The sequence below is a fragment of the Leuresthes tenuis genome, unplaced genomic scaffold (genome assembly GCF_036924035.1).
Source record: "Leuresthes tenuis unplaced genomic scaffold, fLeuTen1.0.hap1 SCAF_12, whole genome shotgun sequence".
Classification (NCBI taxonomy): Eukaryota; Metazoa; Chordata; class Actinopteri; order Atheriniformes; family Atherinopsidae; genus Leuresthes; species Leuresthes tenuis.
The window spans coordinates 20246743-20259054 of record NW_027325366.1 but is presented as its reverse complement, the minus strand read 5'-3'; the positions used below and the strand labels follow the sequence as shown (position 1 = coordinate 20259054).

Below are 12312 nucleotides of genomic sequence, written 5' to 3'. Positions count from 1 at the left end.
TAAAAAAGATTATCTGGTTATCTGGTCCCACCCATGTCTCACCTCCTTCAAATGAACCGATCACCTAAACAACTTGCCATCAAGTTTAGCAGAGGCACATTAATGACCCACTGACTTGAGCCAGGATTGTTGAAGCAAATAAACATCTATAATATGCAGATCAGTGGATACCAAAGGTATGTTTGAATGTAATAACAACATATATCAACACGAAGTGCAAAGCTATTATTAATATTATTATTACTATTATTGTTACACCAGCGCATTATCCGCACAAAATATGCCTGCCATTTATTTTGATATTTTCATCCAGAAGGAAGCGTCATGCTACAAATATTTTACACTGAGACATAATAATTTACTACGCAAGACCGTCAACACAACGTGCCTTAGTGTTTTGGGGAAAAGCGTTTACAGATCAGCTTCTGTCGATATAGCTGTCTGCCGCTATGCCAGAAAGTCGCCATTATTACCGTTTAATTTAATTTAGCCATACGCACCTGTCACTTGTTTCTTCGTGTAAAAAATGTGATAACCATTGGTTAAAAATACCTGCACTACAAGCGTAATTTTTTTCCGGTTGTTTTGGACACGAGTAACGGTCCGCGCCAGCTACCTCTATTCGACCCCAGATAGCTGTTTGCTGCTAGCTTCCCAAAATACCTACCTGAAGCCCCTTGCTTTGTATGGAAGCGGTCAGCATCACCGGCGGGGTGAGAGTTACATTATTGGCAGCACAATTAACAGCAGTTACTTACTTGGAATGTACACGGTTATATGTTTATAGCTTGCCGTGTCTTTAGTCTGTGTGTGTGTAATCACGCTACTGTGGGGACTAACTCTTTACGAGCATGTATACTTGTAGTCTGAAGCTAAGTTAACTTCACTCTGTTGTATGACCCTTCTCATCTCTTAAACCGTTATTTTAAGAAGGGCAGCTAAAAAACAGCTCTCATGATGCTAACATCTACCACAATCAAACGTTTTTTTCTACATTAAAGTGCGGTTCTTTTATTTCAGGGAATAACTTACTGTAACTACGTGGCACTGACTGGCACCTCTCTAAAGGCGCTGGAGCTGAGTTGACGGCGGCGTGTTTTCTCTTTATCGCTATAGGTTGATGTTTCGTCGAGACAATGAAAACCCTAATAGTGTTGTCACTGCTGCTGCTAAACATACATCACGTTTTATCAGCACCCAAGGGCGTCACTGCCAGTCTTAAAGCCAAATGGAGCATGACACCTTTCCTCTTGGAGACAAGGTACAGTACCCTACCCTGGGAATGCATTGTCTGGCATTTGAGTTAATGTGTAATAAATAGGGCCACAACCACTGTAAAGTCAAGAGTTCAAGCTCCCAAGACCATCCACCAGTCAGGCTGTGATTACTAGCATATATTATTTCTGATTGATTTGTTTTTCTGTTAATCATTAATGTACTTGTAGATCTGATTTTGTAGACATAGTGAACTCTTCGCTGTTGTTTTCTATATATGTTTGTGTGGCCATTCTCTAAATGTTGACTCTACGTTAAAACTAGTCTTATCCAAACACGGTTAAATTATTCTGAGATGAGTGGATGATTGGCCACAAGTTTGCAGATACACTGGAGATGAATCGGATACAACTCAAACATCTCCCATTGCAGTTTACATCGAAATAACTTGCTTGGTAGACAAACTTTGTGTCTTTGCATTCCTTATTGTGTGTATGTTGTTACATGAACTTTTATCAAAATGAGAGAAAACAGTTTGGTCAAAGCTGTTAGATTGTTTTTCACTTTCCAATGACAACAATGCTGCGTGATTGCGAGGTCTCTAATTCACTCTGTGGAGAAAAGTTGGATGCAGTTATTTCCACAAACTGTAAATGAGAAAAGCCGACGGTTACTGGCCAAAGCAAACTTTCGCTTTCATTTTCTTCTGTGCAGCGAGTTTATCGGAGAAGATAGTAATGAGAAGTTCTGGCAGTTTGTCGACACCGTCAAAGAGCTCACCGTTTACAAGCACGGAGGTTTGTATTTCTGCACCAAGTATCGAACAGATTTGAAATGATTCAACTCGTCTCCTGAAAAGGCCTCCTAACTGTCAACTTTGCTCTTGTAGAGTCTGTGCGCTCATATTACAACTTGGTCGTTAAAAAGGCGGGCCAGTTCCTCACAGATCTTCAAGTTCATCTCCTCAGATTTGCTCTGGCCCTGCGGTCCTACTCCCCAGCTGCTCACGCATCCCAGCAGGTCAGTTTTTCTCTTTCACTTTTAGATGACTTTCTCTGACATAGACCGTAAATGCAGCCAAGCGAGTCCCGTGCCTTGTGGCAGGTGCTTATGTTGTCTCTCGAATTGACGTTTTGTTCTTCTTCACGTGGGGTTCTGTGAAGCACTCATGAGTAATTACTATCTTACCTGCATCAATCAGAGAGCTCTCACTTTGGAGGAGGAAGGAATGTCTGATGGGCGAGAGAGGAAACGACTCTCTGATATATGCTTTTAGCTTTAACACTAACCAGAGAGCATTTCTCAAATAGTGTCCTTTGGTTGGAACAGTTTCATATTAGTTTCTCTCAGAATCCAGATGATCATGCAAACATGAGTCCGGTAGTACCGGCGATCGAAACAAATTCATGTGCAGATCCTTAAAATGCAAATGACCCAGTATTTGATCAAAGCCCTAACTTTAAAATCATACAGTGCTAATAGAATTGGAAAAAAAAACCAAATGAATATGCATGTATGTCGAGGTCATTTTGAGAATTCGATGCAACCGGTCGCATGCTTTTTAAGACGTAGCATACTCATCCGGCCGGTGCCGTGGTTCTGAAATATTGAACGGACGAATCGCAGCATCTTGTCAGAGGAGGATGTCTAAAAAATCAAGACGGCTCGGTGTGGGGAAAGAGAAACAAACAATACATTCCAGAAATTGATGCTCCACGTGAGCGTAATTCAGCGGAGGCTTAACAGAATCCTGCCAATAGAGAGCAAAGTGTTATGCTGTGGGCAGTAAGATGAGAGTGATTGAACAGAGTGTGCACTGCAGAGTGATTCTCTTTGCATTTCTTTTTTTTTTTTTAACTTTTCTACATTTTCTATTTCACCTGACTTAAGTCTATTGAGACGGCTTTTTTGAGTGCCCGGAGTGCTAAAAGCTTCAGTTTTACATTCGACAGGGTGTGAGACCGTTAACTTTGAGTCATAAGTGGGAGAAATGCATTCAGAGCATTACATCCTTATCTTCAAAGTGATGTTGATTTGATGCAGGTTGTAAAGAATGAAGAAGTCCGACAGCTCTGCGACAGTTTGAGTGAGAACGAAAGAAACCTGAACGCACCTCGCATGCAATGTTTCGTATAGTGGTGCGCCTCACTGTGTAAACTGGTGTGTTGCTTATACTTGCTATTCTGTAGGGATTCTGAATAGATTCATCACATAACTAAGGTATCTGTAGAAGACTAATAGAGAGTTATGAAGGATAGACGATTGATATTTTTGTTCATTTTTCAAAAGTAATCCATGTAATGATAAAAGAAACAATCAAGCCCTGGCAAAATAAAGCCAGTGTAGTAGTCGCTGTGCTTTGAACACGTTTCTCCATTCTGATTACGACAGATAGCCGGTGATGAGCCTCCGCCTCCGGCTTGCCCTGCCTTTGTGTCTGTCCATGGTCAACTTAGCTGCAGCACCAAGGACATCAAAAAGCTCCTGAAAGCAGCTGCAAGCAGGTAAGGGAGGGGGCGATAACACGAACACAAGAGAGCAGAACACAGTAGAAATGCTTTTAGTTCGCTGACGGAAAACTCTAATGTTTGCAGGCCCAAGCCGTATTTGTACAAGAATGATCACACATACCCGGGGGTCAATAAAACAGATGTGCCAGTCGTGATCCTGTATGCAGAGATTGGAACCAAGAAGTTCGGCTCTTTTCATAAGGTGCTGTCAGAGAAGGCCGAAGCGGGTACGCTCACATATGTCCTGAGGCATTTTGTGGCGGTGAGTCGTCGTGCTTTTGCATCCATTTTTTTGTTGTACCTCTCTGTGAGTAAGCTCTCTGTTAATCAAGCTCACATTCACGTTTCTATTTTCCACACAGAAGTGCGTCTTTCTTTGCTGAATTAATCAATGCATCGTCAACGTGATGGAATGTGCTCATTTTCACACCTGAGATTCCCTCGTAGTTTCAGTCCATCTTGGACATTTCGCTTTAGCGACAGTCCAGTTTTGACCCTTTGATTTTTGTTAGTTTCAGTTTCATTTAACTGTTTAGTTTCCATGACACGCTGAACACTTAGCATTAGCATTAGCTTCCGCGGCTACCTGCTCTCTCTGTTGAGGAGCAGCAACTTATCGAGCAGATGATTCCATTGACATTCCGCATAAAACTCTGGCTTCATTTGGAATCATTTTAAAAGAGCATGGATGGATGATGTTGGGAAATGTTTTATTCTCTCGATGGAACGAGCAAACATATCCCACTCAAAGCCATGTTAAATTCACATCCGCATCACTAATGTTGCATTAGCAGCGTTAATGTCACCTGGTTGTCCTTTGACTCGCCTGTTTGGGTTTTTTTTGAGTCGAGCTCACAAATACCCAGTATTTATATACCCAGTCAAAAAAAAAACCCAGATATTTAATGTTGCTGATTCTAAAGATGCTTCTTGTGAGTCACACTATGACAGGTCATACTGACAAATCTAGCGAAGCGGAGATATCTCAAGAGGTGAGGGGTAGTTATGGGTCATTTGTTCAAAGTACCACTGGGTGGTGGAGATAATCCAAGTAGGTTTGTGTCCACGTCTTTTTCATAAGCTAAAATGTGGTCTATTAAAAGTAGGAGCAGGATATAAAAGGGTTAAAACAGCGTTTAGTTAGTCTGGTCAAATAGAGCATTCTCATTTAAGTTCCTATTCATTGACAATATACTGGTTCCTATACAGTTAATGATAGTATTCGAATATTATTTTTAGAGGTTTTATTCGCGGTTTTGCTGTCAATGGTGTGTTTGCAACAAAACTCTTAGCAGCATTGTTTAGCACTGAACTAAATTTATTACTGAGCGATGCTAAAGAGGTTCAGACTCCTCAAACAGAGACTGTAGCAGACACTCCTTGAAAATCCTTGAAAATCATTTCTTTTCAGCCGTTTGCTGAACAAAAACTGCTCTGATTGTGCTCGTAAAAGGCCGCACTTTTTCGTTACCGCAAATAAAATGCTTTATACCGCGGAACTTTCACTGGAGGCGGTACTAAAAAGTCACACGCAGCTGAACATCAAGCGTAAAGACGAGAGATAAAAATCTAAGAGATTGACAGAACACGGCCTGTTAAAAGTGCAGAAGAGGCATACGGTATGTCGGCTTTGCTCAGATTCCAGCGGCGGTTTACACAGTACCGTCCGGTTAGAAATCTGTTGTGGGTTTTACAACCAGAGACGTCCCCACTTCATAAAAGCAGAAGCCGCAAAAGGGCAAAATATCTCGTGACAGTACTTTAGGTTTGGCCCATTCTGCCTTAAATGAAATGCACGTCACTTCAAATTCTGTCAGCTTCATATTTTCTGCATGTATTTGCAATGCTTGTGCTTCCTGCCGTGCTACTTAATGCACTAACGGACAAAAACTGTTCGTTATTATCCTTTCAAAAAACGCCACTTTGCCCGTAATTGCTGCAGAATCCAAAGCCTCGAAAGATGCTATTATCTGGGTACGGTGTTGAGTTGGCCATCAAAAGCACAGAGTACAAAGCCGTGGATGACACCAAAGTAAAAGGTCAGTTGGCGAATTATCAAACAGCGTGTTACACCCTGCTGTGTTCAAGCCAATTAAACACAAATCTTTCTCGTGGTAGATTCAAAGGCCGTTATAAATGCTGAGGATGATGATAATGATGAGGTCCAAGGATTCGTTTTTGGAACATTAAAGTAAGTTGTGAAACTTTGTGAATTTAACTGTCGTGGATTGCCGTCTTTACTACGTGACTTCATTTGGAAATGAGAAAGAAAGGCTCACATTACGTCATGCATCTCCCTGCTTCTCCCCCCCCACCTTCTTAAGAAAATCTCACCCCGAGCTCCAGGAGCAACTCGACGAGCTTCGCAAACATCTGCTGGAGAGCACCAATGACATGGCCCCTCTTAAAGTGTGGGAAATGCAAGGTAACAGATTTAAGTCTTAAAGTGTTTTACTGTGTGTTTACAGGGAACCTACGATAAAGCGGGCTATATGTGCCAATAAATGCACCTGAAGTAAGTTCTAACCCCCCCAGAAAAAACAGATGTTATGAAGAAACGGTGGAGAATGTAGTATGTTCTTACCTCATGGGTATATACTGTATACAGAGAGGGAAATCCGACTGTAGATACACTGAAAACCACTAAGAAAATGTATGATCACAGCAATTAGTGCTGTGTTAGCATTTCACCTGTGTAGGCCCAGGGTCAGTCAGAAAAGAAGAGAGAGGTATTTGTAAAGGAATCTTCTCAATTTCTAAACCGTGCTCCTGGAGTCCTTGTCCATTTCTTCAGCTTTGCGATCCGCAGTTTAACAGTCCGTGCCTACGGATTTGTGGCGCATGATCCTCGGTTTAACAGCGCTCCCTCAGTACAGCGGCCCCCTGTCCAGAGTCGGCGACGAGGGACTTAATGACGGATTTAAGCACGACTCATAAATTCAGAAATCTACATTCGAATGGCTGAATGTTTTTGCCTCTCCTGTTTTCTTTATTTTTGAAGAAAAAAAAAAAACCCTAGGTCACTACTGACTTTTCTACCTTTATAATCTAATTACAGAGAAAGCGCCGAGAGGAAGGAAATAATGGAAAATCTCCTTTTTCCTTCCTCAGTAGAGATTTAGCCTGTTCGGCGCTGAAGATGCGGCTTCAGATAGGATTTATATTGACCTGTTTTTTTTCTTAGCTAATCCAAGGTTTACTCCATGGGATGAGCAAATAATCATTTTAATAAAGCACCCACATTGAATTTATTGGGTTTAATCAGTGTAAAATCACGTGCATTTGTGCATTTAAAAGTTCTTTGCTTGATCCTTACAGACCTGAGTTTCCAGGCAGCAACTAGAATCATGTCCGTACCAAAGTTCGACGCTTTGAAGGTCATGCGCGACCTCAGTCAGAACTTTCCGAGCAAGGCAAGGTAAGGAGATTTCTCTCATTTCCTTTTCTTTTGGCTGACTGTCGAGTGCATTTGGTACTCTTCCAGAATCCATATCAGATCCTTCTTCTGTGTTACAGCGTGTGAAACTAAGCACTACTGATGCTTGTTAAAGTACACATGAAATATGCCTGACATAAACCTTTTTTATTTCATCATTATTACTTCCTCCGTCCCTCCCGGTCCACCCGGCACCGCAGGAAACACATATGAATACGAATAAATCTGTTTTTACAGAGATCTAATCAAGTTTTTTTTTTTTTTTTTTTTTGACGTGTGCTTATTTTGGCTCGGCCATCTTGTAATAACACCAGAAAGTGCTGAGTAAGAGATGGGTGTTTACAGGGAATTGACTGCAAACACGCCGTCTTGAGAGCCCGCAGGTTTTTTGGAGATTAAAACTGGCATTTTACTGCCGGCTGGGGATGCGGTAAAGGCTGATGGTGACTGTACATGTTTTACTGTTCCCACAGATCACTGACAAGAGTGGCCGTAAAGCAGGAAATGAGAAAAGAAATTGCAGAGAACCAAAAGGTGTGATGTCATAAGCAGCGTTCCTGCATGATAGTGTGTGTGTGGGGGGGGGTCAATAGTTGGTTACAGTACATCTGTAACTATTGCATGTGTTATATTTTAGAAAGTACTTTATCTGATATGAATGCCACAATCAATCTGACCATTTATTGTGGCTGTTTACCTCGTCTTTGTGCAGACTTTAGTGCAGCCAGCAGTCACTTTGCACCTCTTTTCTTGTACAAAGATTAGACATGAGTGGTATTATCTTTCATTAGCGATTGACTAACACTTTGTTTTTGCCTTTTTTCAGCATCTCAGTGAGACTGTTGGTGTTCACCCAGGAGACGGAGAACTCTTTATCAATGGGCTGCACATCGATCTGGACACTCACAACCCTTTCAGGTATAAACCCCAGCAGCAGGACTCGGGATGGCCTTAAAACCCTTCACATCAGCAGCTCAGCCGGTCGGAATAACCGTCAGTTTTGTACTTGCAGCATTTTGGACATCCTCAGAGGAGAGGCCACCGTCTTGGAGGGGCTGCATAACTTGGGCATCAAGGGGGAACATCAGGGCAAGCTGCTGAGGTTACCTGTGAACACCGTGGACGACAGCTACACCTTAGATATCAGACATCCAGCTATAATGGTGAGCCATGTCCAAAAGCATGCATCTTTTGACCTATCAACTCTCTTGCCAGATAAACTCTGCAAGTTTTTTCTTTTTTTCTTTGTGGAATTACACTGCTGTGGGTATTGGATTAGTCATAAGGCTGCTGCAACAATCATAAACTCGGAAGGAAGCCAAGAAAAGTTATCAAATTAAAAACCTCCAAGTTTTTCCTTTTGCTGCCCTTGGCCATTTTAATATTTCAAATGCTATGAAGTGTTATGAAAATGAAATGTGGACAGTTTCAAGCCGGTCCAGATTCCAAACAAATGTTTTCACATCAGTTTGTATTTCCCCTTTTCTGTCTGAGATGAGTGACAGAGAGCAGGAGGGAGGGAGGTTGTATGAGATGGAGGGATAATCTTAGACTGTGGAAAGTAGGTTTTGTGTCACACCGTAATGAAGTGCCGGCCCCGGTGCGGTCACAGAGTCAGGAGGACAAGAACTCTTAGTTCAAACAAAAGTTTATTAGTTAACAGAAAATCTCACACAGAGGAAAAACCTGGCCTGGTGAGCAGGGAAGTCGGCCTGCAGAACCGGAACAAAAAACCAAGGTAATCCAAGAACTGAAAATAATCCACAAAACATCAAGGGTCAGGATCCAGGTCGTGAACCAAACAGGCATAACAAATACATTAACACACGAGCAAAGAAAGGCGGAGAAGACCAGGTATTTAAACTAACGGGGCAATCAAGGGAAAATGGAACACAGGTGAGTTACGAACCAGGTGTCACAGCTGTGGCTGTGACAGTACCCCCCCTCCGACGACCGCCTTTAGGCGGCCCACCAGGCTTGTTAGGGTGGGTTCTGTAGAAGTCGGTGATGAGGGCATGGTCCAGAATAAACCGACGTGGAACCCAAGAACGCTCCTCTGGCCCATAACCCTCCCAGTCAACCAAATACTGGAAACCCCTGCCACGACGTCTGACATCCAGAATCCGATCAACTGAGAAAGCAGGATGGCCATCCACGACCAGGGGGGGAGGAGGAGGTTCAGCTGGAGGACCAAGTGCACAAGAGGTGACTGGCTTTAAGAGGGACACATGAAACGTGGGGTGTACCTTAAGGGAGTCTGGGAGCTTAAGGCGCACAGCCGAGGGATTAATGATTCTGACCACTGGAAAAGGACCAATGAAACGAGGGGCCAGCTTACGGGAATCTACCTGCAAAGGCAGGTCCCTGGTGGATAACCACACCATCTGCCCAGGCTGATAATTAGGAGCGGGCGAACGCCGACGGTCCGCCAACAGTCGGTTCCGGGCAGCGGACCTAACTAACGCAGCCCGAGCCTCCAGCCACACTCTGCGAACTCGTCGCAAGTGTTCCTGAACAGAAGGGACGGACACATCATCCTCCTGGGAAGGGAACAAAGGGGGTTGAAAACCATACATTACCATGAATGGCGACATACCAGTAGCAGATGTGGAGAGACTGTTATGAGCGTACTCCACCCACGGTAGCTGAACACTCCAGGAGGATGGGTTACGTGCACACACACATCTTAAAGCGGCCTCCAGGTCCTGGTTGGCCCGTTCTGTCTGGCCGTTCGACTGAGGATGGTACCCAGACGATAGACTAACCTTCGCCCCCAATGCGCCACAGAACGCTCGCCAAACCTGGGAAGCAAACTGGGGTCCCCGATCAGAAACGATGTCCATGGGGATACCATGGAGACGAAAAACATGATGAACCAAGAGCTCAGCAGTCTCCAGAGCAGAAGGGAGCTTCGACAGTGGTACAAAATGCACAGCCTTAGAAAAACGATCGACAATAGTAAGGATGACAGAGTTACCTGCAGAAGGAGGCAGACCAGAGACAAAATCCACCGCGATGTGAGACCACGGCCTTGAGGGAATGGGGAGAGGGTTCAGCAAGCCAGCGGGCCGTTGGTGTGAGGCCTTCCCTCGGGCACAGACAGAGCACGCTGCCACAAACTGATTGGTGTCACGGACCAGCGTGGGCCACCAGAACCGCTGTCGAATGAGCTCAAGTGTGCGTGCAGCCCCAGGATGGCAGGCCAATCTGGAGGAGTGCCCCCACTGCAGCACCTGAGACCTAACGTTCTCGGGAACGAACAAAGAGTTAGGTGGTCCGATCTCTGGACGGGGACAACGGGAAAGGGCCCTCTTAACCTGCTGCTCAACCTCCCAATGGACCGCTCCCACAAAACAGCTTGGAGGGAGCACAGGCTCAGAAGGATCAGTCAATGGTTGTCTCTCTGTCTGACGGGAAAGGGCATCAGGCTTTAAATTACGGGAACCAGGTCTATAAGAGAGTGTAAAATTAAATCTGCCTAAAAAAAGTGCCCATCTGGCCTGTCGAGAATTGAGACGTTTGGCTTGCTGAAGGTAGGCCAAGTTCTTATGGTCCGTCCAAACCACAAATGGAATTTCTGCTCCCTCCAGCCAGTGTCTCCACTCCTCTAATGCCAGAACGACTGCTAAAAGCTCCCGGTTACCCACGTCATAGTTGCGCTCAGCCGGAGACAGCCGGCGAGAAAAATACGCACACGGATGCAACTTCTGTTGTGAGACCTGCGAAAGCACGGCTCCCACACCACTGTCAGAGGCATCCACCTCCACTACAAACTGCTTAGAGGCATCAGGGTGGATGAGAACAGGCGCAGAGGAAAACAGCTCTTTAAGTCTTGAGAATGCCTGGGCAGCTTCAGAGGTCCAGGTAAAAGGGCTGGAGGTGGAGGTAAGTTGGGTGAGTGGAGCAGCCACCTTACTAAAATTCCTAATAAAGCGCCGGTAAAAATTAGCAAAACCAAGGAAACGCTGAAGTTGCTTGCGGTTCTCAGGTGCTGGCCACTCAACCACCGCCCTTACCTTGGCTGGATCAGAGCGAATCTGACCTCTTTCAATGAAAAAGCCCAAAAAAGAGACTGACTGGACATGAAACTCGCATTTCTCAGCCTTGACAAATAATCTGTTCTCAAGCAATCTTTGGAGAACTAATCTGACGTGCTTGCTATGTTCCTCCAGTGTGCTAGAAAAAACTAAAATGTCGTCCAGATAAACAAAAACAAAACGGTTGAGCATGTCACGGAGTACATCATTAACTAAGGATTGAAAAACTGCCGGTGCATTAGTTAACCCAAAAGGCATGACCAAGTACTCAAAATGGCCAAGAGGTGTGTTGAACGCCGTTTTCCACTCATCCCCCTCACGAATACGGACAAGATGGTATGCATTCCGAAGATCTAGTTTGGAGAAGACAGTGGCTTGATGAAGGGAGTGAAAAGCTGAATCCAATAGTGGCAGGGGATATTTATTCTTGACAGTGATAGCGTTCAGACCACGATAGTCAATGCAGGGGCGCAAGGTCTTGTCTTTCTTAGACACAAAAAAAAACCCAGCACCTACAGGGGAGGAAGAGGGGCGAATGATACCTGCTGCCAATGACTCCTGTATGTACCTCTCCATGGTCTCTCTCTCGGGACGGGAGAGGTTGTAAAGGCGGCTGGAGGGGAGAGGAGACCCAGGCAGTAAGTCTATGTGGCAGTCATAGGGACGGTGTGGTGGGAGAGAGAGAGCTTGATGTTTGCTAAATACCTCAGCCAAGTTATGATAACAAGGAGGAACCCCAGAAAGATCAGGAGAGACGGAAGGAACTATGGCAGGAGGACTCAAGGCTGGAACAGCAGATCTAAGACAATTATTGTGGCATGCTACACTCCAGCTAATGATTGTGCTCTGTGTCCAGTCAATGTTGGGATTGTGCAGCCTAAGCCAGGGGAGACCTAAAACCACAGGAGTATGAGGAGCAGGCATAACAAAAAAACTGATAAGCTCATGGTGGTTACCAGAGATAAGTAAAGATAAAGGTACAGTCTGGTGAGAAATTACCGACAACAACCTACCGTCTAGAGCATTTACCTTACGAGGTGCTGTAAGTGACACAACAGGAATATTATGTAGTTTAACAAAATCTGCGGAAATAAAATTCTCATCTGCCCCAGAA

General features: G+C 44.4%; 1 protein-coding gene across 4 annotated transcripts in view; it reads left to right on the top strand.

The window, feature by feature from the left end:
- Positions 1–629: 629 nt before the first annotated feature.
- Positions 630–12312, top strand: part of uggt2 (UDP-glucose glycoprotein glucosyltransferase 2) — a 40507-nt gene continuing 28824 nt past the window's right edge. For all 4 annotated transcript variants that reach the window (XR_011917954.1, XM_072396988.1, XM_072396987.1 and 1 more), the window contains exons 1-13: positions 630–713; positions 1117–1261; positions 1930–2012; positions 2105–2235; positions 3607–3719; positions 3810–3987; positions 5668–5764; positions 5844–5916; positions 6050–6150; positions 7044–7143; positions 7635–7695; positions 7988–8079; positions 8174–8324. Coding sequence is in view for 3 of the 4 variants with exons in the window: in XM_072396988.1 (XP_072253089.1) it covers positions 1137–1261; positions 1930–2012; positions 2105–2235; positions 3607–3719; positions 3810–3987; positions 5668–5764; positions 5844–5916; positions 6050–6150; positions 7044–7143; positions 7635–7695; positions 7988–8079; positions 8174–8324 (1305 nt within the window). In the remaining variant the exon portion in view is untranslated. The remainder of the gene's footprint in view (positions 714–1116; positions 1262–1929; positions 2013–2104; positions 2236–3606; positions 3720–3809; positions 3988–5667; positions 5765–5843; positions 5917–6049; positions 6151–7043; positions 7144–7634; positions 7696–7987; positions 8080–8173; positions 8325–12312) is intronic.